This window comes from Bombus flavifrons, chromosome 8 (genome assembly GCF_040668555.2).
Source record: "Bombus flavifrons isolate JBK064 chromosome 8, iyBomFlav1_principal, whole genome shotgun sequence".
NCBI lineage: Eukaryota > Metazoa > Arthropoda > Insecta > Hymenoptera > Apidae > Bombus > Bombus flavifrons.
The window spans coordinates 7,869,397-7,894,030 of NC_138449.1; the positions used below are offsets into that span (position 1 = coordinate 7,869,397).

At 35.6% G+C, this 24,634-nt stretch overlaps 2 protein-coding genes across 4 annotated transcripts in view; one reads left to right on the plus strand and one right to left on the minus strand.

Moving 5' to 3' along the window:
* Positions 1-8,580: 8,580 nt before the first annotated feature.
* On the plus strand, positions 8,581-10,447 carry LOC138182626 (ES1 protein homolog, mitochondrial). The gene is made up of 4 exons (XM_069118659.1): positions 8,581-8,688; positions 8,869-9,158; positions 9,843-10,006; positions 10,236-10,447. The coding sequence occupies exons 1-4, from the start codon at positions 8,581-8,583 to the stop codon at positions 10,445-10,447; spliced, it is 774 nt and encodes a 257-aa protein (XP_068974760.1).
* LOC138182490 (uncharacterized) overlaps positions 10,332-24,634 on the minus strand; it is a 77,058-nt gene continuing 62,755 nt past the window's right edge. For 2 of the 3 annotated variants that reach the window (XM_069118397.1, XM_069118398.1), the window contains 2 exons: positions 20,389-20,426; positions 10,332-14,287 (listed from right to left, as the gene is read on the minus strand). In XM_069118397.1, the coding sequence (XP_068974498.1) occupies positions 13,337-14,287; positions 20,389-20,426 (989 nt within the window). In that variant the 3' untranslated portion in view covers positions 10,332-13,336. The remainder of the gene's footprint in view (positions 14,288-20,388; positions 20,427-24,634) is intronic. The other variant, XM_069118399.1, reaches the window with a different exon arrangement.

A 24,634-nucleotide genomic window follows, 5' to 3' on the forward strand; every position in this document is an offset into this window, starting at 1 on the left:
ATTTGATTCTATTCATTTGTCATCTCACAGGATACTTTTCTTGGCTTACCTAATCCGTATAAATCTTTCTATTATTTATATTAACGATCGACTTAATATACCTTGTCAACAAATAATAGTCTGTATTTAATACAATATTAATAACATATACTCAATTATATTTCGACGCATAAAGCAAAGAAATGAAACTCATTTTTGCGATGATCTTACGTTTTTCGTAATTAGGATGTCCCTTCAGTACAGAAGCATCGGGCGTTACGACAAGGGTTGATTTGGCCCAGACAGTCGGTTGATTAGTTACAAGAGACCATTCTGGTCGGTGTTCGACGTATACGATGATACGAAGACACGTTTACCTCGACTCGGATACAGTCCGCACGATCCATACGTCAATCGTCGTACTAATGGAACATCAAAATGTACACGATGCAATCATGTTATATTATGCATGACGCTTCTCACATTCCGTCCTATACACTTAAGTTCATAGAAAGACACATTGGATGAAACACAGACAGATATAGCATTTATGAAGGAAGTTTCACTTTCGCATGAAACTAGTAGGTACATTGAAATTATTGTCGCAGATTTGATGGATTATGTAAAAATTATTGAATAACAGCTCTGTAATATACCATGAAATTAGTATAGAAGTCATAAAATTGATTATTTCTGCTTTCTCTTTCATTAGAACAATTGAAATTTCTACAAAGAAATAATTTTACAATATATTGCGTATTATCGAACAAATAAAAATTTTCTTTTCTCCTAAAATAATAATAAAATAATAATAATAATAATAATAAAAATAAATAATAATAAAAATTAAACAACTTAAACTTCTATGGAGAAATTATCTTACAGTACATTATCGAACAAATTGCATTACATTGTCTTCTTATACTATCAGATTACGATAAAAAAAGAAAAAATAGCAGATAAATAAAATCAGATAACCACGCAATCATGAAAGATCTCAGTGTGTCATTCCAGAGTTAACATTGCTCCTTTGTAAAACATGGAAAATGCGATCAATCGTGTTTTTCGGATGCATTCATTTTGCACCTTTAAGCACGGATACGTAATAATCAGTCTACAAATAACAAATTCGAGTCCGTTTATTTATCCCCGAACAATTCGATAATGCGGTCAAAGTTGCAATCGACTGTGAAACCAATTGAAAATGAAAATTTCAACGATATCATATATCCAACGGCGTAACGAAGTACGATGCAATTTTCGAATGTCAACTGCTGGAATAAAAGCTTCGGTCGAAGCCTGGCACGATTTCGCTCGGTTGCGATGTCGCAGAGGTAAAGGGAAAGAAAATAAGAGAATTGTGCCGAACAAAGTAATTATAGAGTGGCGGCGTAGCGAGAAGAAACGGTTCGTCGGGTTGGCGAGCATTCCGTGAGGCGGAGGTGGAACCAAGGGTCGGAGTTGATAAAGAAATAAAGAATCGTGAAAGTTCGCGTCGAACCCCGCGCTCCCGTGGGGCCTTATGACTTAAAGTCTCCTTACTCCGTTAATTCTGAACATTAACAAAAGTCTCGCTAAAACTCGCCGCCAACTTTCCCGTCCTCGTGGGACCGGCTCGGGACTTGTTAATGAAAAAAATACAATAAAACTCTCTCACGACGAAACTCGTCTCGAATTGTCGAGACTTGCCGGTTGTTCGCGCTTTGCAACGACAGACTCTTTCTTTTCGCTACGAATCTTCTAGGCAGAATTATTGCTGGGAACGGATCAGGATTTCTAATTATTGTACGCCTACTTAACGCTTTTAATGATACATATTTGTTCTACGAAACAATCGATATAGAGGAGGAGGGTAACTTCCTATTGAAATTGGAAATTTATCCGGAAATATTCTATGAGGAGAAGTAGACGAAATATGTGTATAATCTCAATTGAAAGTCTTAGAATTATAGTCATATTTGCTTCAAATTTGAAAACAATTAAGTAATTATTAAGACATAAGATGGAATATTTTATTCAGCTGAATATTTTGTAGATTAAAGAAAATATACACTGTTGGTGTATCAATAATTATATTGAAAAATGTATAAATCTTTGAATTCGTAGTCTACATCAAACATTAAAGCTTCGCTACAGACAGAAAATATTTCAAGAGTTTTGGACGAATGTGTGTGTGCGTTTTTCTCGTTACATGTTCAAAAGAGAGATGAATTAGACAAACAGTAAGTACTATACATATATTACAGAAAGTATATGACAATGGTAATTCTTAACGTTTAATTATTTTCCTAAAATTTAATTGTATGGATACAACATCATTTTGTATTTACAATATTTTTGATAAAATCTTCACACAGTTCTATATCTGTTTTATACATATAAAATAATATTTACCCAACAATATAATATATATTACGACACGATATTCGAACATGTTAAAACAGATAGTTGCGGAACAAGTGTTTATATTTCTGAAATATATTTAATAAGAGGCTCGGTGTTCTCCGCTATTGCAAGGTATACGATTAAATGAAAAGTAATATAGAAAATATGGCATGCTTGCCTTTCGTTAACGTCGTTTCTTGTCACGATCGTCGAAAGTAAATTTAAACTCCGTTTTCTTTCGGTAGGGCTGAAGGTTTAATATCAAAGTGGCGGTGCAAACCGCTTTATGTTTCCGCTTTATACCCACCGACCCTTTCTTTCCTTCGCGAACGAGATCTGTTATTTATTCATTTATTCCGGCCGAGATGAACTTTACGAAGATTTTAATAGCGCCTCGACTTCCTTGAAACTCGAGCGTCAAGTAGACGTTTTAGATTTAGGGACGTGTGATGTACGTGGTTCGAAACAAATCCCATGGAAAATGGCTTTAGACGGGTAGAGAGGCGCATCGAGATGCTCCCTGCCTGCGAGCATTCGCCAGGGAGGAATATTGTGTGAACTCGTTTCGCAAAATTAATTACTCAGACCTTGAGAGGAAAGCGTGGCTCGTGATTGTGCCGCGAACGTATAACGGCAGACATCATAGCAACGTATTCGACTATTTAACGACCGTCGCGCTTTCTGAATACGAACGATTTTACTACGGCAACATGCAACATTAAATGTAAGCAGATTATTTAATTCGAAATGGTTAAAGTACAACGCACCTTGCTATCCCTAAAAACTAAAATCTTCATTTGAAGGTAATTTCAAAAATGAAAAGAATCTACGACAGGTATATTAAAGTTGGTTAAAAAATGGCAAAATTAATCAGAAGCATCTATCGACGAATATAACATGAAATTAATAAAACGAAACTCGCAAAACCGAATGAACGAAACATCAATCTTCCATTCTATTTTTTAAACTTACTGCTTTCTATCATTTACCTGTGAAATTAGACAATTTTGTACCGAAATTTTATCCCAATGCACGTGACAATTTACAATATTGACCATAGATTACTTTGATAAGCACGAAATTAGACTCCCTGCTTTTGACAACAATTTTACGGGCCTTAGAATAGGGTGCGAAGTTGAGGCAGAAAAGGAAAAGTCGACGGGAGAAAGTTATCTTTAACACGAAACGAAAAACTTCTCAATATCGGTTAAACGAAAGTTTCAATGTAGTGGTGGAATAGGTTGGAAATAACGTTTGATCGTGCTGAAAATTAGGGAAGCGATCTCATGGACAGGCAGGGAAGATCGAAGAAGCAAAAAAAGTATCGAGGGTAAAAGGGACACAATATCGAGGAAAGATAAGGGTTTCGGAATCGTGGCTTTTTAAGTTTGTTTCAACATGTGTCTTTTATTTTCTCTTTTAAATGTGTCTTTCGTTCGATATAACGTTAAATTATTTTTTAACCATTATTTTATATACTTAATTGCTATTGGACAATAACGAGAGTATGTTCAACAATAATGTCAAAATAACGAAACTCTGATACTTCTACTATCAAAGAGATTCAATTTAATATATTTTATAAATCCCATAAACGTCAATGGTCTGATTTCTGCGTTACTAGTCACTACCACTAAAATAATCTAATATTTGATAAACGATCTGTATACGTAGAAAAGAAGAGTCGAAGTAGCTGAAGAGAAATACGTAAACTTAGCCTCTGACAAGTCTACGTAAATTGGTCCTGCGGAGCATCCGTCGAAACTGCCAACTTCGCTTACCGATCGAGATTCGATCTTTCCCCTTCGGGACGAAGAACGTGGCCTCGGAACGCGAAGATGAAGCTGGCCCAGGGGTGATAGCACACCTAGTTTTGATTCGCCTCATGGCATCCTACCGGTCACGGGGCTGACGGCGCGTAATTGTTCTCTTGTCTGGTTCTCGCACGGCATCCAACCCCTGCCAACATCCGCCATCCCCGCGATTGCTATCGCGCCAAGAATGCATAAGCAGCCAGCTTTACCAGCCCGCAATGCTGCAAACTCTTCTGCGCTTATTCTCCCATCTTCCGATCATGTTTTCCTTCTGGAAACTCGCCGGAACGCTCATCAGTGCGAAAAATAACAGGTTCTTGCTCGTAGGCCTTTTTCAAAAGCTCAGAGGCAAGGAAGAGTCCTCCGAATCATGAAATCTTCATCACTTTTGGAGATGGGTATATATGGTGGTCACATTACATATAAAATTTACGTTTCTAAGAATAATATATAAGATACAAGAGTTTAAGATATACAAGTTTCTTTTTCCTCATACTCTGAATATAGAGAAAAACTGATTGTGAGTTAATATAATGAAGCGTTTAATGTATATTGTAAATAAAATGTACAAACTCACTTATCGTATTGTTCAACGTATCAAATCTGTAATGTATAAAAACGTATAAAACTACAACAATTTAATATTACTTCTATTAACGTTCTTATTATTTTTTGATAAATTACGATGTCATTTCACACGCTACATATCGTCTAATTTTAATTTCATATATTCTACACTATACTAATTCTTTTCTAACTTCAATAACAAATGTACCGAATTGTATATGCGAACATTTAAAATCATAGGCAAGTCACCGGCGTGCCAATCAGTTTCCTTGTAAACGATAACCCGATTTACGTCTGCGAAGCTCCGCAAGCCTAGGTAATAGATGAACGCATCATGACACGGCTCAACAGCCAATCGACGGGACTTTTAGAAATTGACAAACGATCATTTTCCCCTTCGTGGTCTCCCTCGGATTCGAGTATCGGTAGAGAAATCGAACTATCGATACGCTTGATGGATTATTAATGATTGACGGGAACAGTGCGGTTTCTCTGGCTCTGTTCTCTGTACCATCAACGAACTCACTCTGTCGCTCTGCCGGCTATTCGATGGAGAAACGATTCGCGGAGGTGTGCACTCAATTCACAGCTGAATCGCGCGATTTCACCCGCAATCATATCGCGACCTGATAATTGGCAGAGAACCGACAATCGTCGTAATTTCCGGTTCCCAGTCCGGAAATTCTGACGTGTGACACGCGACGGTTCGACGCTCCTGGGAGGCACCTCATTCAATTAGCCACTCAGTTACTCGCATCACATCGCATTTACCCATCAACCTCCCACCTGGTGTTCTCTCGCTTTCTCTCTCTCTCTCTCCCTTTTACTCCCTTCCTCAACTCCCTGACGACCCTCGAAAATCGTCCGGGCTGCGCGTACAGTTCGCCTTCACCGTGAACTCGTGATTTAAACCTTTCGAGAATGTCGACGATGATCCCTTCCTCCGATACGCGCCAGCATCCTCACTGAATGTCACCAGCCTGTCATTCGGCAAAACGGTTTTAGTTCGCTGTTCGTGTCGTCGGGAATATTACCAGCGAGCCTGGTTTCCGTAACTTCCTGTAAGTTTGTTTTCCGCGGCTGGTGCCAACGCCGGGCGAAATTCTAGACGCCTAAGAAACGACGCTGACGATTATTATCACTCGGATGAAAGATTGTCCTGAGTCCTTGAAATATTACGAATATGGCGAGGAAATGTAACGTGTAGATGGACATGTTGTATAGATCAATCAATTCTTTCAGGAATTTATATTCTGTGTGCATAGCTTTTAATATGATACCGGATCTGCGTTCTTGTCCTTTGAGTCTTTTATTTATTTGTGTTGGCTGAAATTGTTCTTTATAGTTGGATGCAGGGGAGGAATAGAAATTTTGTGAATTTTACATTGAATTTTGAATATACTATCTGCAATGATATTGATAAACATCGATACTAGAATATTGCTACGTTAATTGATTTGTTTAATTCGAGTAATACCTATATTGATAATGACAAAGAACGTAGAGAAATTGCATAACATGTGTTCATCATTCATTTATCTTTGCAAAGTACGTTTTACGCAGGCTGGAATAAAACATAAATTGCTTTTATAATTTTAGCTATGCGTCAGCAAACATTTGTGGAAGCAAAGAAGCGTGGTATAAATGGAAGATAGAGTACATCGTGCGTATACGATAACACCTACGTACATGTTATACGAGGTATATGTATTACCTGTTTCGCTTCTGTTTTTTTCCATTAACGCTCACTAATATTTTTAATATCCTCTTTTTAATTCAAATACCATCAACACTAACGATCGCATGTCGTGTCTCAACAATCTTCCTTCGCCGTAATTGCAGCTGAGTATTCCATTCCTTTGTCGTTCATCTTCCGACTATCGTATTACGTTCGATTAAATACGCATAAAATAAAGACGAGTGATTAGTAACAGGATAGTGAGAGAAAACGTAAGTGAAGGCTACGAAGCGTAGAAGTTGCTACGAATTCGCGAGTGATCGCAAACTCGCCGAAGGGCCGAAACCACCGGCACAGTGGAATTACTCGACGGCTGCCTCCCACGGGGCTAAACTTGTCCGCGACAATTTCAAACTTATTTTAACATTCATATAAGCCCCGCGCCCTAGCCTGGTCCAACACACCAGCGGACCGTCGCCTAAGCATCCCTTTCCACGTGTAACCAGAGAACCAACCCACGTAAGTTGCTTTTCCTATACAGAAAGGGCGTACGAGCATAAGGGAAACGCGGGATTTACATAAGATTATGCGTTAGCTCTCCGTACGTCTCATACAAAAGGGAGAACGAGATGCCGAGCGCCAACGAAACGGTACTCGGGGGTGTGCTTCTCTTCGGTTGATAATTAGAATCGGCTGAGGTTGCGCGATTCGTGATTCTGGGACGAGTTTGAAGCCCTGGTTCAGATAGATATAAATAATAAGATCTATACGCAACACAGGTGTGTATAATATATATGTTATGTAATAAAATCTATATAGATTTTAATCGTCAACCGAAAAGCAGCACAACCCCGAGTACTGTTTTGTTGTCGCTCGGTATCTCGTTGTTCGCCTTTCTATCTAAATACAGATATAATAAGTGTTAGTTTAAACGTAGTCCTTTAAGTTTAATCTGTTAATCGTGGAAGTAAGTAATAAATTTAAGTTCGATCTTATTGAGTATAATTAATATTATTGTCGAAAATAACAAGTCACGAAGGACGATTGTCATTGTCTTATTTCACGCGATTAATTGTAAATTTATATAAATTTTGTACAGCAGAAGTTTACAATATTAGAAGTTACAACTTATCATTTCTTTAGATGTATTCACCAATATTATTAGCTAAAAAGTGATGGTAATAGAGGACTCATGTCGTAAAACTGAACCGACGATATTTTTTTCCGAAAAATGTCGATTCTTTTATATATTTTAATGAGTCAGAGAGAATTTATTATTACGTGCACTGTTTTTCATGCCGTTGTTAAATCTCTACCGCTCCCCATAATGTGTTTCGTATTCATAGTCTGAGCGAAAATTGCTCCTAGAGCACAATAAAGGTTATACGGGCCATAAAGTAAGTTCAGCCTACCTTGCCGATGTTTATTTAAGCACAGGAGAGGCTTTGAATTTTCCCCTATCTCTTCCCTTTTCCCTTTGCTTCCACTCTATTATTCCATCCCATTCTTTCGCTTTTCTCCGATTTTCACTTTGGCTAGCGCAGCTTTCAACCAAATCGCACCACCACGAAACGAACTTATCGATCGAGCGCATGTAATAGTTTGCACGAACTACATCGAGGGCTCTTCTTGTAATTCTGGGAAATTCTGCCCTCTACAGAAAGTACTTAGAACTTAAAATTCAAATCTATCAAAAACCGATGCCTACAATATCAGAAAATAAAAAAATACTTTGTAGGCAATAGCTTGTTGTAAAACATGTGCAGAGGCCTATGTATAGTATTGGTTTGACATATGTTTAATAAAAAAACATTTTGTTCTTGTTACCGATCGTAACTGTATGTTAATTATTTTTGCTTAATAAATAGAAAGATACGTATGGATCGGCGTCGATTCTAAATTTAAAAGAATAAATTTATAAAAAGAATTTTCTCTAATTTCCCTTCAAATCACGCCTAAATATTTCTTTTTGTATCGTCGCTTGAATAAAACAGACGAATATCGTAAATTAGTAAAATGGAGGAATTCGCTGTATAAAATTATTTGTCAAATGTAATTCTACATAAATAAAATTTTAACGTCATTTTATCTTGTACTCCACACTTTCATATTATGATACGTGCACGGATACTACCACTTTTGCAAAATGAATATTCCATGTTTAGACCCGTTTTATCATCCACTTTTCACACGTCACAAATTGCTAACAGAAAGTGCTGTAAAAGGAAGCAAGAGAAAAGTTGTGAACCTGTATCTGTAGCTGTTGTAAGTACATACATGTGTAAAATATTATAAAATATATATATATTATATTAGATTAAATGTGTTATTTTTATACGTAATAGTTCTCAAAAATTAAAAGTTTCCGAAACGTTATATCGTTGAACTTCTCTGTTTGATTCCTGCAATATAATCCATGTTTGGTCTGAAATATTTTCGCCGCAGATTTTGTGCGGGTGCGGTTATCTAGATGGTACCGAAATTTCGGAAGCCATATCGTCGACGATACATATCTGCCAGAAAGATATGGTGCCACACTTTTACGCGCCGGATGTAGACATTTGCGAAACTGTCGATCATTTCACTAAACAACCAGATACAAACAGTCCATCCAGAAACGGACTAGTGGAAGCTGCCAGATTGGCTAGATCGAGCATTAAACCGCTATGCGAATGTGAAGCTTGCATGCACGGGGCACTCGTTCTCCCTGGAGGATTTGGTGCGGCAAAGACATTGTTGGTATTTGTATTTTATTTAAACATCGTTAGAGAATTAATTTCCGTGAAATTTTTACATTGATCCTTTTTGTTAAAACTAATCATAATTTGGTATATATAATCATTTTGATCTTTTATCTATATCATTTTTTATTTCTTCACAGCTACAGTGGAAGTACACGAATGCAATTAATTTTAAGATTAAATAAAATTATTCCATTTTCATTTCTTATATATCATTCATTAACGTTCATGTATTATTCATGTCTTTTATAAATAAATATGAGAAAATTATATGTTACGAGATGTAATAGAATTGTATTTTACCCCTTGCTAAATACTTTCGATAATTAAAACGAATCTCGTAACATTTATAAATATGATACGTAAAATTACTGTGTTCTGAAATAGCTTTTGTAATTATGGGGGTAATCATGCCATTCGTAAGATAACCATTCCTTTCCAAATATGAATGCTATAAAATGAAAATTTATCGCTTTTGACCTTGCTTTCAATATAATCATAACCAGCTTTTTTCTTATTATCAGCGATAAATTTCGTATGAAAGGATTTATAGTACTATGTTAATCTACATATAACGAAAAGAGTCGATGATATGAAAAATGTATTAATAAAATGAATTTTTCTTTATTACTCTGTTTACCTGCTTCCTACTCACTTTATCGAATGCATTTGTTATAGGAGCAATTTCGCAGCAAAAGGCGCCGACTGTACGATACTTCCTGATTTGGAAAAGCTTATCGAAGACTTTTACTGTGAGAAGAAACCAATTGCATCGATGTGCATTGCAAGCGTTCTTGTGGCGAGAGTATTAAAAGGTGTTAAAATTACACTTGGAAAAGATTGTAAGTTATTAAAGAAAATACTTTTCTCCAATACTTTTATTTATAGATTTACCTTATTGAATTAGTTATTAGATTAGGATAGTTATCTTAAAGTATCCATCATATAATGTATAATAATAAAAGTTTTAGAAGATTATAACAAGTATAATTTTGTACAAGGATGCATATTAATCAAACCAAAAATTTATTATTACCAAAAATGTACATCGTTATATGATTTTAAATTTAGCACCAGCACAAGATTGGCCGTACGCCGATGCTATTAAGAAAGCAAAAGACATGGGAGCCAGGATAGAAATGAAAAATGTAAAGGGAGTAACGAGATGTAAAAAATACAATGTTGTTAGTACACCAGCCTGGATGTATAAACCTGCGTCTTATTTAGATGTCCATAATGGTATAGGGAAATTAATTACTACGTTGAAGAAATGCATCAATTGACAACGATGTCTCGATGTTCTATTCGATATCATATTAAGTTTTTAATCGCTTAAGTGAATTACAAATATCCCGATTGTCGTGAAGTCTCATTTTTCTATTTCTTTTTAAGTGCATCGCTCGTGTGTAAATATTTATCAATTACTCGAAATATAGTGATTGTAAAGTACATTAATAAATTTTCAATTTATTAATTTTTCATGCAAAATCAGAATCACTTACTCATCGAGCAAAATTTCAATCGTTCAATCATCATAATCGTTAATTTCATTTGCTTAAAGCGATTTCCTTACACATCCTAAGAAATCTTTTAAACATTTGTCTCAAAAATTGATTGTACAATAGTAGAAAGTATAAGCGTTCTTGAATTTTTTCCAATTTTTTGAAGACCCTACTTTCTTGTGCGTCTGTTCTGCAGATGAGATTAACTTTGTCTTATGGTATATCCAGTACAATTTACTTACCTTGAGAACAGAGTGCCCGTATATAAATCGTAGGAAATGATCGTAGTAGGATTTCACATTCACGTAAGTTATGAAAAATATACTTTATTTCGATATCTCATCGTGTCCCTTTGCACCATATTAAAAACAGCATGAGACAGAGTATTCGATTTAATTATTATACCTACTTCATATACTTAAAATAATCAACAACAACTGTTATAACAATGCGCCGAAATCTACGGCGAATAATTCACTTGTAGGCTGTTTTCTTCATAATTCTTTCCTATTATGAAGCACAGGATGAATCTTCGCCGTGATTTTTCCCGAGAATCAGAGCAAATTTTTTTTTTAAACAAACCACCGATCTAACGATTGAAATGCATGATCTTCAATCGAATTAGAAAAGACATATCAAAGGGTGCTGTGAAGAAAAGTCGCTTACATGTAGATCTAAACAAAACTAGATGCTTTCATGAGAGAAATATTAGTTTAATTTATGAAAAAGGAATGAACAATTCTACGTTAAGCCGATAATAATTAATAGGTGAACAGTCTTTGTGAATTTAATAAATGCAGCGAGACACAGTCTGCGTGTAAAAAAAAGAAGAGGAGAGATACTTATCCACGATCGATCTTACTCGTTTAGAAACTACATAGCTAGACGCAGAAACGAGATCCGAACGAACAAATACATATTCATGGAATGAAGGCGCGAGTGTTAGTCCGGTTCTGCTTTAGCTAAAACACTAAAGAAAACACGAAGCAGAGAGCGATGGAATTTATTTACAAAAGGCCGCGATGCACGCAAATCAACGCTCTTGCAACAATTTTTCTTTTTTCTCCGCGTGATTCCGTTCTTGCGCTCGATGATAACGCGCGTGGCGCAGAATTTTCTGTTTTCACACTCGGTGTACTCGCACGTGATCGCGTGCGTTAACTGTACGCAGCGTATGAACGGAAATTATCGTTAGTGTGTACGAGTTACTCGTACCGGATCGAGGTTTACTCGAGCATAACGAAACTGCACGCGCAAGTGCATTCAATCAATTTAAAATGTGTCCGTGAATTGCCGATAAACGAGTTTGACACAATCGCAACTCGCCAACTTGAGATGACTACTTATACGCGCATACAAAAGTTCGGGGATTAATCGATCGACGATGAAAGCAATTTTGAATGATCGCACGTTTCAATACGTTTCTATGCGAATCTTAAACGAGATATTTCTTCAGTTCGATCTTCAAACTTTTTCATATATCTTTTGTAAAAATTGATAAACTTTCGCGTGAAAAATGTCAATATATGTTTTTGAATAAATATATTCTCATGGTGGGATATAAATGAAATATATTACACCGAATTATTTCACTGAAATGACAACGTACGTGCTATAGTACGTTGCCAGGAAAAGCTTCAAAAACGGTTGATGAAGGAACCGTATCTACTGAGAAAAGAATTATCTTATAATGCCTGACTATACGTTGGATATTAATACCGAGATGACAAAAATTAGGAGACATTGACAATTTGAATTCGTTGATATTTCTTAAATGAGGATCTCCTAATTTTTAAATTAATGGAAAAATGTTATGTCTGATGCAAGTGTATAAAAAGTGTTGCTTTGTTGAAAATATCTCTGAGGATACACTGAGAGAACGTTATTTATGATTCGATGTGATTTCCACACACGAATAGGCTAGTTTCTTGAATTTGGGTTTAGAGATAAAGATGAAATATTTTATTCCTTTTAAATTATTTTCTTCGTCCAACGATTAATCCGTCATTGCAGAACACGAATAGAAAACACTTCGATGTTCACTTGACAGCATATCGATGCTAACTTAAGAAATTTTCATATAATTTCAGTAAGCTCTAAGTTTCTACAGTATCATTAGTGGTTCGATTCGACGGTAACCTGTATTTTGGCGCTTTTAGTTTTCTCAGAATGTCTGAAACGTTGAATTACAAATCGAGAATGGTACACAAATAACAGCTTATCTCCCATAAACAATTTAAATAATTGCTCGAAACACGCAGTTTCCACGCAATCGTTACAATTGCAAAGGAGATTTTTCAATACGCCAAGGTGGAACGCATTTATGTTAATGCTGATAATCAAGAAAACGGAATACGCTTACGTAGGAATAAGATCTCTGTACGAACGTTCTTATTAATATAAAATCCAGTCTCAGGACGTATCGGAATTTACCTGGAAAAAATTTCAAAACGATCATATAGTTGCTTCGTAAACGTTCAGATAAACGCGAGGCAAGCGTCCCTTTGATCATTGTTCCTTTCATTTTCAGCACAAACTTCTCCGATACGTAGTAGGATGTGACAACACTTTTCAGACTTTGGTTCTGATCTCGTGGCCAGATTTCGCGTTTGGGAAAAGATCCCGGGGTTCGCGTCCGCACTACCATACAATTTGAATCCCGGCGTACGTTCAACTAAGCGCTAACAAAGGTTCGACGGTCATACGGGATCTTCTTGCCTTGTCCTCTTCGTATTGCTTCATCTTCATCAACTTCCTTTTCCCTTTGCTCTGCTTCTTCCTCGGCGCTTCTGTCGTGGTCGTTACCTCGGAACTAGTTTGCCCTTCCTCTTCCAACATCCTCAGGGTCTCGATAATATTTCTAGGCTCTGTGATACGCCCAGCTGCGCTGCCGTTCTTATTTGCATAAACCACGGATAAATGAGAGAAACTGGACTTAGGCGGAGCTGTGATATCGGCGAAGTCTCGGAAATTCGCGAAGAAATCGCCGCCGCGAATCGGCTGAGGTTTCGGATTGCTGAAATAGTTTGCACGGCCACGATTTCCACCGTGGTAGTAAGGATTATACAGACTATCGTCCATCGTGTACTCGTCGTTTTCTTTCTCTTCGGGGTAGTAAGTGCCACCTCGAATCACGCCAAAGTTCCCTGACCCTAGAAGCGGATGATGAACGTCTTTCGCCGTTGCAGTCGCTGTTTGATAGCCACTGCGATCGCGTTGGAAGTACCCGAGGAATCTATTGGGTCTGTACCTTTGTTGCTCCGCGAAAGAAGCCCTGTGATTCGCAAACAACTCCGCAAACGAAGGGAAAAAGTTTTGACTATCGGTTTCCAAGCTTTTGTCTTCTGAGTCAGGCGCATCCGTTTGACTCGTTTCTTTGGTATTTTCCGCTTTCTGGTCCTTCGAGGTAGGCTTGTCGGTGGTAGAGCTTGGTAGTTCGTCTTTTTTCTCGGTCGCGTCTGATGGAACTTCGTCAGTCGTGTTTTTGTAAGTTTCGTCCTTTTGGTTTCCTTCTACCTTGTCGTCTTCGTCCGGCTCGGTACCGTCTGGCTCCATGTACATATCCGAGTCGTCACCGTCTTCGTATTCCTCGCCTGTTTCAGAGGCGGACGCTATGGAGTCCTGGAACATACAAACGAAATTTTCGAATGTTACAATCGCAAGCGAAATATTGTTTGTTCGGACAGTAAGAGTCTGTAAGATTTACTAAATAGACTGAATATTTGTGGAATGTCTTATTTTGACGAACGTAGCTAAAGAAATGAAACCTAAATTGGTCCTACCCAGTAAATACTAGAACGAACCTTATTTTGTATATTTTCATATATTATATGCATGTTTTTACATTTTTATATAATTCTAAATTTCCCATAATCTTGCACGATATTATTCCCCAAATAGTCATATTTATTACAGGAACATATACAAATGTTTTTATTTCAATGATCGACGAGATTGAAGTTAAAAGTTTTAGTATTATTTGATACTAGAGAAAAAGAAAAATTACCATTTGTCGGTGATATTATTACGGGACGAAGATACCGAAATAATATTCGCATAGGGCAAAATTTCGCCTATGATAGAATTAACGATAAATCTTAAGAATAAAAGTTAAAAAAAGAAGCTCCTAAAAATGAAAAATAAGATCAATCAAATCAATTTTCAACAGGATATGTTTTCCTGGAAAAAGACGTGAATAGTCGCGTGACGAAAGATTTATCGCATTCATTGTTCTGGAGATGAACTCTTGTTAAAAGGTATGCCAGGATGACGTATATCGAAGTTCCTTTCGCGGAGCTCATTGACCGATCGTATAAAAGGCGATGGTCTATCCTCGGCTAGGACAACACCACTGTGTCCTCGCCTTGACATTTAAGACATCTTCGTGCCGACGACCGGCTGCAAAACTAGTTAGCTGCTATCGTGCATATGACGTGGATACCAGCTGCGCCTATATATTTGTGCCGTTCAATATTACGCGTACTATACACTGTTATCTGGTGGAGGAACGTGCACGTGCGGACGCGAGCAATACTCACGCGTCGATGCTAATACGGACGATAGTCGTTGAAATCAGTTGCAACACACCGGTGACACGCCTAGTATTGTTACCAATATGTCAGGTCAACTTACTCACGTTATAACTGTATTCGCTTATTTTGTATTCGTCGAATGTCTCGATCCTAGAGTCGTTTCTATGGCTGTGGCTTTTTTAAATCTATCTAATCCTAAGGGTAACGATCAATTCCTACTGGACGTTCGATTATCGGTTATTTACTGGGAGGTAAGCTATGCGTCTTACGATTGTATGGTAATTCGACGTTGTATACACGTGTATAACATGGCGAGTGAGTCTACGCGGTAATTTAAACGATAATAAATGGAAAACAGTAGGTGCATGTGCTGGATGTGTCGTATAATTAAAATGCAATCTTTTTGCAGTTTTGATTGTCTCATATTTGTATGGAAATTTCATGCATCGATGAATGTGTCACGCGTAGAAATCTCTGTTTCACATGCATGTACACACGCCTGTTCGTATCACAATACGTATAGTTCTGACTATGTATGTGGATATTTGTGTATTATTTCACGTGCATTGGAAATACGAATTTTCAGGCTGTGGCTATCAACGTAACGAATTTCCAAATTCTAACAAGTTCTCGGGTTAGTGTTGGATACTAATAATAAGTTTCAACATAGCAGTTGCGGAACCTCCAGTGAAATATTTCATGGCAGCTGCAACATCGATTGCTCTCGATGTTTTTCAATTGGTGAAAATACTGTTACGCCAAAAAGAAGTTGTTTGTTGCCACAGAATATAAATACTCCGATTTTTTATCTCTTTTTATTTCTAATCGGAAGTAATCGAAAATTGTATTGAAATTCGTTATTGATACTTATAATGTGTAAGCTTAGACAGTATATATGCATATCAATAACATTTTACGGTCTTTAATTGTTAGATAGAGAGTTGCTAATTTAGAAAATACTCACGAGAAGCATCGTTATATAGTAGTTTATATATATAATAAATTTATAGCTCCATCTATACGTATTGTAAAATAACATATATACAAATACGATAACAACAATTAGCAGCAATTATGATATCTGGCCGTATTATTAGTTATTAATTTATTTGCGTGTCATTTAATTATTTATCATTAAAGGTAATTAAATTTGGCTTGAACTAATGTGATGATTGAAGGTAGTCAAGCGGTTGCAAGTTAGCGTGTTGATGCAGTTACGTAGAAACAGTGATTGAAAAGCGTAAATACAATGATTAGAGAGTACGAAGAGTTGCTACAGCTGAGTAAATGTGTTGAAATAATATTTTAATTCCGTTACAAACAAACCTTTTCTTTCCCTTACAATTAATCTAATATCAAATGAAAGAAAATTCTATTCATAATACGACAATTATTTGGATTAACAAATGCTTGCAAGTGTATTTGATTTCACGTCTTAAATGATAGATTTGTTTAAATAAACGTAATTTAATTTTCATACAGCTGAAATATAGGTATTTCATAATACGTTCATCGGACGATGAATTAACATTTTTCTAACACGATTTGCGCAGGGGATAATTGAATTTCCAACTTTTTTACTCTTTCATAATTTAAACGAGTTATTAAAAGTCAAATGTCACAATTTTTTAAATCGAACTTATTAAATATGAACAGTATGATCTGTGCGTACGTGTTGACGATCCAATTGAAATTATACAGATTTAAGATAAGATATTTTAGTAAAATATAGTACGTTCATTTTATTGTAAGATAATAATTTGCTCATATTCAAGGCAGTATCTTTTAAATCATGCTATATTAAATAATTAAATATTAATCAGAGAAACAAAAAATAAGATAAAATTGTCGATAAATCTTCTAACACAAATCCTTGCTACATTCTTATTATAAAGATCAGTTGGTTTAACATAATAATATAGCGCAATAAATTGTTTGTTCAATAAAATCTCTCCATTTGATGCCTCTATTTGAGGTATCCAATATTTCTATTTTAACATATGTATATTATGACATCATTTTATTTCAACATGTAATGCACTAGATAAGCAATCATTCGTTATAAACGGTAATATTAAAAACGACAAATTTATTGCTTGCTACGATAGAACATATTTCCTCAGATACGATAAGGAAGTACATACTGTTACGTGTAAGAACATAAATAAAGTTACAAGATTTCAGATGGGTAGCGAACGAACCAAGTTATAAATCAATGAAGCACACAACATTTTCCGGCAAACGGACGTTAACATATGCGCGCTGCATTTTTACGAATGACCTCCGAGGCGAATATTGCATCAAGATTTGTAGACAACGAACACCTTTTGCCCTCGTAAATGAAAGTGATAGATGAGCTGTTATGTCGCGTAAGAAGAGATGATCACGATTCTGAATAAATACTTCTGACCGTGATCACGATGGAAGAAAATGTCGCGGTAAATTATTTAGATACGATCAACCGGCCATTCTAATTAACACAATCGTATTTTTCATTAACACGTTGAATACCGCGGTGGACGCCGGTGACCTACATTTTGCGACTAAACTGAGATAAATTTTATGTAGTAAAAGATTTTTAACGATGTACGTGACTTCGGTGATATTGTCAGAGAAAAAGGTGCACAAATACAGTATGGTATTCGGCAAAATATAATATTATGCTGCGCTATATTTCATTTTATTGCGTTTGCCATGGTAAAATATATAAAATTTATGTGGCAGTTAACGTATTAAGGAAGCGAGTTCTTTGTACACTATTATCGTGGAACCTATTTATTTGGAACCAAAAGTAACATGGCAAAATGGAAACTTTTTATAGATACTTATAAAATAACTTACTATTTCTATACATATATATATAACTATATATTTCTACATAAGATCTCCATCAAAGATAAAGTATCATTAATAGTAAAAAATATCCTAAGATTTCTGACCGCGAGTGTACATCCTGCACAACTTGGCACAGATATCTTCATATTTGTTATATATTTTGACACGTTTATGTTGCATAAATATCCACGGTCTGATGATTACATTAAATGCGATAAACGCTCAACGCGAGTAAAACTTTACGTCACTATAGCCATTACTTTACACGAATCGAGGAAAAGGATATCGTAACGAATATTTTTCTGACGTTTTATCAAGAAAAAACGTGTAATAAGATCTAACGTATGAGAAGTATAATCAGCAAAGCGTTTTATATATCGTTTTTTAAAGAGAATTCACAAGAAGTATTTGCTATATATCTTTCTTGTTTTTATTTACAATTAAGCAGCGTAGAAAGGCAACGAAGTAACGCAAGTGAAAGGGTTGTTTGGCTGAAAGAGATCAAAATCATGACAAATCTCCCCTGTATCCTCAGCCAACGATCTTAGACACAGGACACAAGAAGATGGATTGTTGCATCGGCTGACCGCAAAAGAAAGAAAAGGAGCTGTTATTAACACGCGATTACAGAACGCGAATTAATCTTGCGGCTCGTTCGTAACAGCAACACAACGTACCGATGATTATTATATTAAGTCAACGTTTGTATGCGGGGAATCCAATTAGCTGCAACGTCCTATCCTCCCTCTCCTCGGTATAAATTATATGTGTATTAAGGGCAATCAGTCTACCGAGCTGTAGGCTATAGGATAGATGATACAACGTGCGCTAGAGATACAATCGTAGCGTAAAGAAACATGGAAGCTTTATTGCACAGGTGCAACAGACGGGAAAGTATCGTACAAATCCTCTAGCGAAATCCGTTTCGACGCCTCAGCTGATCGTGGGATATCGACCTATGACGTTTCGGTCCCATTCCGGATCAAAATGATCGGCACGTTGCAATAATGATTGATTGAGTTCTGGTAAAGCTGGTCTTTTCGTTTCTAGAAATCAAGCTGACGTTTCGTATTATACTTATTTCTTATATTACTCACTCGACGATTCATTAAAATTCCATCATTTGCACTTTGATCTAAATACAAGAGCAAATATAGTATTTCACAAAATCTATTTATTTCACGGAATCTTTATTGCAGAGTGTAGTTTCTTGTTGTAAAAAGAATTGACAGAATACGTAATATGTTGGAAAAAAATTTTCTTGACCGTTCCTCACAGAAACTTGTAAAGATAAATCATTTGCCTTTTAAAGAACGAAATATGAAGTTGAGAAAACAAAAGGTATATTCCCTATTTATCATCTGCGAATCTTTTCAAAATTTTATCTTCTATGAACATATTTGTTAACTATTTACAAAGATCTACGCCATTACATTTCACATATATCTGTGAACCTGTGAAAAATGTTTATTAAACTATTTGGGTCTAATGGTTTTCTAATGATAACAATTTTTCAGCTTGTAAAATATTTCATTCGGTGTGAACATTTCCTATAAGCGTGCATCAACGCGTCAAATTTATGAGTGCCAGGCATCAGTTTCACTTTTATTTTAGTTTGTTTGACAGGAAAGAGTTGCAAGACGATAATCTAAACGCATATTGGCACAGTTATATAAAGAGCTAATGAGTGCGTTTTTAATCGATGTCATTATCTCCTTTCGTAACGAGAGTGACTTTAAATACGCAATGTGCCAAAGAAGAGGTAGAGTGTTCACGATATCTTCTGACTTGATTCATTCGTGGTCGATCTACATAGTTTCTTACTTGTAATTCCAACTGAAAAATACGTCTCACGTAATATAGCAGACTCATAAATCTTGGTATTTATATCACGCAATACGTCAATAACGTAATATGAAATTTTTAATGCAATGCTGGAATATAGCGAATATAGCGTTTGATACGAAGCATGAATCATATTATTTTATTGCAAGACAAACGAAAGCGAGACAATGTACAAATCATTAACGATACTCTATACGATATACGATAATCTATTTCATTAAGTGTAATTTATTGAAAAGCAAAATAGTTTCCTTTGCTGTTTCATTGATCGTTGGTTTATTGATATTATTTTAATGGAATATAAAAGCGTGAAATCATAATGAAACACGCTAACGCGAGTCATTTTACGCGAAATTGTTCAAACGGCAAGGGGCAATCGTATTTTATAAATTGACATGCAATAAATAATAAACGAGCATCGCAATCCATGAAATAAATCAAGTCGCTGACTTTCTACACGTTCTGTTAAAAAGATAAAAAACTTGTGTTTTCTTTCTAGCCTTTTCTTACCTCGTGTTCAATAGCGTCTGCAGGAACTAGCGCTCCATCTGAAACAAAGAGTAAGTTCTTGTAAGATACAAAAAGCATTTATGATAGGGTACTTAATTAAGAAATGTCGTCATTAAGATAATATTTATTATATATATATATGTATAATATATATTATGAATATACAATAAATTGGAGAAAATGTATGATGTATAAGTTCTTAGGTGTCCTGAAGTTTCCGCGGTTTTTGCTATATATTCGACTTGTCTCATGTATATTTGAGGAATTATACAAACATGGTTGGATATATTCCATAGTGTATTTTTCTTTAAAATGGCGATCAGTTGCTCTTGTTTTATTCAGTAGATATTAGACATCAGCGATAAAAACGAAAAAACAGCACAAGCTAAGAAGTACAATCATAAATTGTATTAACTGGATATTCAAGTTTTGTTACATTTCCCACATTGTCTAATTTATTTCTAGTCGATATTCTCTCTTCCTGTTCGCTTGTTAATTTTAGAAAAAGCGTTATAGAAAAATAATTTAGGGAATAGAATTATATCGAATATTCCTTTTAGAATCTTTCCGACATTCAATCATCTATCTAAATTTTATTTGAATCAGTTAAACACAAAACGGGACGCAATTATCCGACAGGAAGGCTTACCATTATCGTTCGATCATACGCAAATCTGTTGATTAATCCGCTAATAGGCACGATCAGGAAATTACTCATCTAATAAGGGTTAAATTGAATACCGGAATGGCCGTTGATAAATGATCGTCCCCTCGCTGTTCAAGGCATACTGAGGCGCTCCTTGAAATTTTCAATCGAGTAACAACGAAGCTGCCTGAGAATGATAAATGCGACCGGTCCAACGATCTACATAAAGGCCGAAGACGATTATTACCAACACATTGCGACGCATTTTATACAATTTTCATGCCTAAAATTATGCTTGTAACAACAGTTTTTTCACACCTTATAAAATGTTTAAACCTGTCATGATCATAACGCGTTTGCGCGTAACATGCAAATTGCATTCTGGTTGCAGTGTACGCGCAATGTGGTACTACAAGAATAAATTATGGCATAAAAATGAATAAAAGTAAGGAGTTATTAAACGCGTAACAGCAACATTCCTATTTATTGAGACATCTATTAGCACAGTAGTATATCGTGATACATTAACTGCGCCATTACCGCAGTGGTTAATTAGTGTTTCTAAGAAACATTTCAAAAATAGTCGTTTCCATGCCTATGTTATGTTACAAATAAAATTCGAAAAGCACATTCTACCACTTTCTTCATTAGACAAATAATAAATTGCTATAGGTAAAGCTTCGAATGGGTTGGGTTAGAAAGGATTAATTAACGCAGACTGTCCGAGCGTGCAGCTACGACAGTTTTCTTTCATCGTTGTCAGGAGAGAAAGTCAATTACTGCGATGACAAGCCACAAACGTTTAGCGATGACGTAGTACGTCTCGGGAGATCTTCGTGGTACGTGTTCAAAGTTAAAACGCCCGAGCAGTTGCTCCCTTGGCTCAACCTGTCAAGTATAGTTTGAAAGACAAGGCGCTTGGATCACCTCGTACATTTCCTACTTACTTGTCGCTCTGCTTTACATTTTCGAACGCGAATGTCTCTGACGACGCTCACTATTCAAATCAACTTTGAAACAAACTATGCCTACATAGTCAGGCATAATAAACTCCTAATAAACTCCTAATTGATCAAATCCGTTGCATAAAAGAAGAAAGTGCCTCTTGCGACGATAAACGGACATTAATAGTCGTTTTTGTTTGTTACCGTGGTTACGTTAGAATGCAAATCCAGATGTTTAATCAAAGCAGAGTAAAACAAATTTACTTATTGCAATATCGTTTTTTTATATACGAACGAACAATACATTACAACGAATTTTGACGAACAAAAGAAGACGTGAAAGGCAAATAAGACGAAAAGGCATCATAATTTTACGCAACGGAATTATAATTGACAATAACATTGCCAATATCAATAATATAAATATAATAGATGACAAAATGTCTAAAACGAGAGTTACGAATACCCACATACACAAGTACAAAAGTTAAACGTTCTCTTATTCGAAATATAGTGCATTAATTACGGTAGATGTATCGATGCTATACTGTAGCGCAAAACATCGTTACGATTTAAATAAAAAGTTCTCTTCGCGTTAATGCAAACACCCCTGTTAAAATAAAATTAATACATAGCAGACTGAAAAATATAATAAATTTATTATATTCTAAAACGAAACATTATTCACTGTACGACTCAACATGACGTCAGTTATTAATTAATTACACTTAATTGGCTTTTATCCTCTTTATTCAGATAAGTTATCATCATATTAACCGGATATCATAACATTATTCAGAAAAAGATTTCTCAAATAAAGTTGTTAAATCACAGTGTGTTGGTAGTATTTCACCACACCAATTACAGCCACCGCAACGTAATGCGGCATCGGCCAGTAATTTGTTGGACCGATTCTGTGAAATTCTCGTAATTTATTGCAGTGCGTATCATTGATCGCAACGAAAGATGTATCGCGATTCCTGCGTTTAGAAAGGCATACGCACTGCAAAGAATGTTCATATATCATTAAGTACACTGACAAATTTAAAGAGTTATTCAAAATATCAACTTAGGACTGTTTACGATTAAATATACAGAAATTAATAATTTATAAAGTACTTTCCTAAATAATAATGAATTAAACAAAGAGAAATATTCTAAAATTATATTTATACGTGTAAAATGTATATATATATATGTACATTTAGATGTGACATTCAGTTTTCCGTTGTGCTGACATTATTCCTTCGTACATCTTCCCATGCCCATACCATGGTACAGCTGTGAACTTTAAACATTTAACGTTGTTTCAGCGATACGTACAATAAAATTGCAGTGTTTCATAGTTAGTCAATAGTAGGTATGCAATTTTACAGCTGATTAAATTGCTTCGTCAATGATTATCCTAGATATGAATTATTTATCTAGAACATGTCAATGCAAAATAGACTAGCCATCAATATTCATCTATGATTGAAAATTGTGAAAACTTCTACCAGAATATGTATACATATATAGAACGTTCATAAGAACCTCCTAAGTATATCTTTACCTACGAAAGAAATTACATAAAGACAAGGAATTGTTCTTTTGCAATGTATGGGAAATGCATAAGGAAGGAAAGTTATAATCACTGTATTAATCATTGTTAGAAATTAATTACATTCATTCGCTTTCAAGCAAGGAATGTAGAACGTACCATCGATTTAGCATTCGTATTAGGTTGATAGGTATGAAACACCGACTCTTAAAAATTTGAAATTGGCAATTCTGAATACCGTACATTGAAGTTCCTTATAAGCTACGTGGAAGTAGAAGAATCATCGGGATATTCGAATAAATCTTTTTATAACTTTAACCTTCCTACTACAACAAAATGTTATAACTTCGATATATTCTACTAACAGAAACATTCTGTTATCAGGAATAAAAATAACTCTTAGTTTCCTAACGCATCAACATAGACGCAACGATCATTCCACTTGAAACGTTAAAAGAAACGCAAGACTCATTCTACTGAAACGCCGAATGACGCGTATTCCATATTAATCGTACTTTATGTTACACGATGACATAGATACCGATCTTTTAACGCATCGATGTACACCTCCACTTTCTAAAGAACTGTTGCCAGCAACATCTTCACGAGGGAACAATCAACAAGAAGATGTCGAAAGATACGTAATGCCCGCACTGTATTCTTGGGTAATAACGTATGCCTGATGCGACACCGCTTTGCTATACATAGAATATTTCGCTTTCATCGCACGACAGTAGCGGTTATCGAACGCTGATCTGCCTCTTACGCGACCTCGTTCTTCAATGATACTTCTTGAAATCAGCAATAATGAGGATGATCCAGACGGGAATCTGTCCGCTCGTGCTGCGCTTTCAACAGTGTTCACGCCATTGTTTCAACTAAGAACCGGAGATGACGTGTTATTATTGTCTGTAGCTATCGCAATGAATAAAAGACTGTGTCGTGTGCTTATAATAACTTAATAAGACAAATTGGCTGACCTGGAAACTCTTCTCTTTATTTTATATTCTCACGATCATTGATTAAAGAGGACACCGATTGAAGGAGAATCCTCGCTTGGGACAAAAATATGAAAATTTACATTTATTATTTTTACATATTTTATATTTTCAATGT

What these genes read in the sequence shown, in the direction of transcription:
- LOC138182626 (XM_069118659.1), top strand. Translation starts at nt 8,581, where the DNA reads ATGTTTAGACCCGTTTTATCATCCACTTTTCACACGTCACAAATTGCT. An exon ending in AACCTGTATCTGTAGCTGTT is followed by an intron (nt 8,689 to 8,868) that starts GTAAGTACATAC and finishes TTTTCGCCGCAG; the next exon opens with ATTTTGTGCGGGTGCGGTTA. An exon ending in AATTACACTTGGAAAAGATT is followed by an intron (nt 10,007 to 10,235) that starts GTAAGTTATTAA and finishes TTTTAAATTTAG; the next exon opens with CACCAGCACAAGATTGGCCG.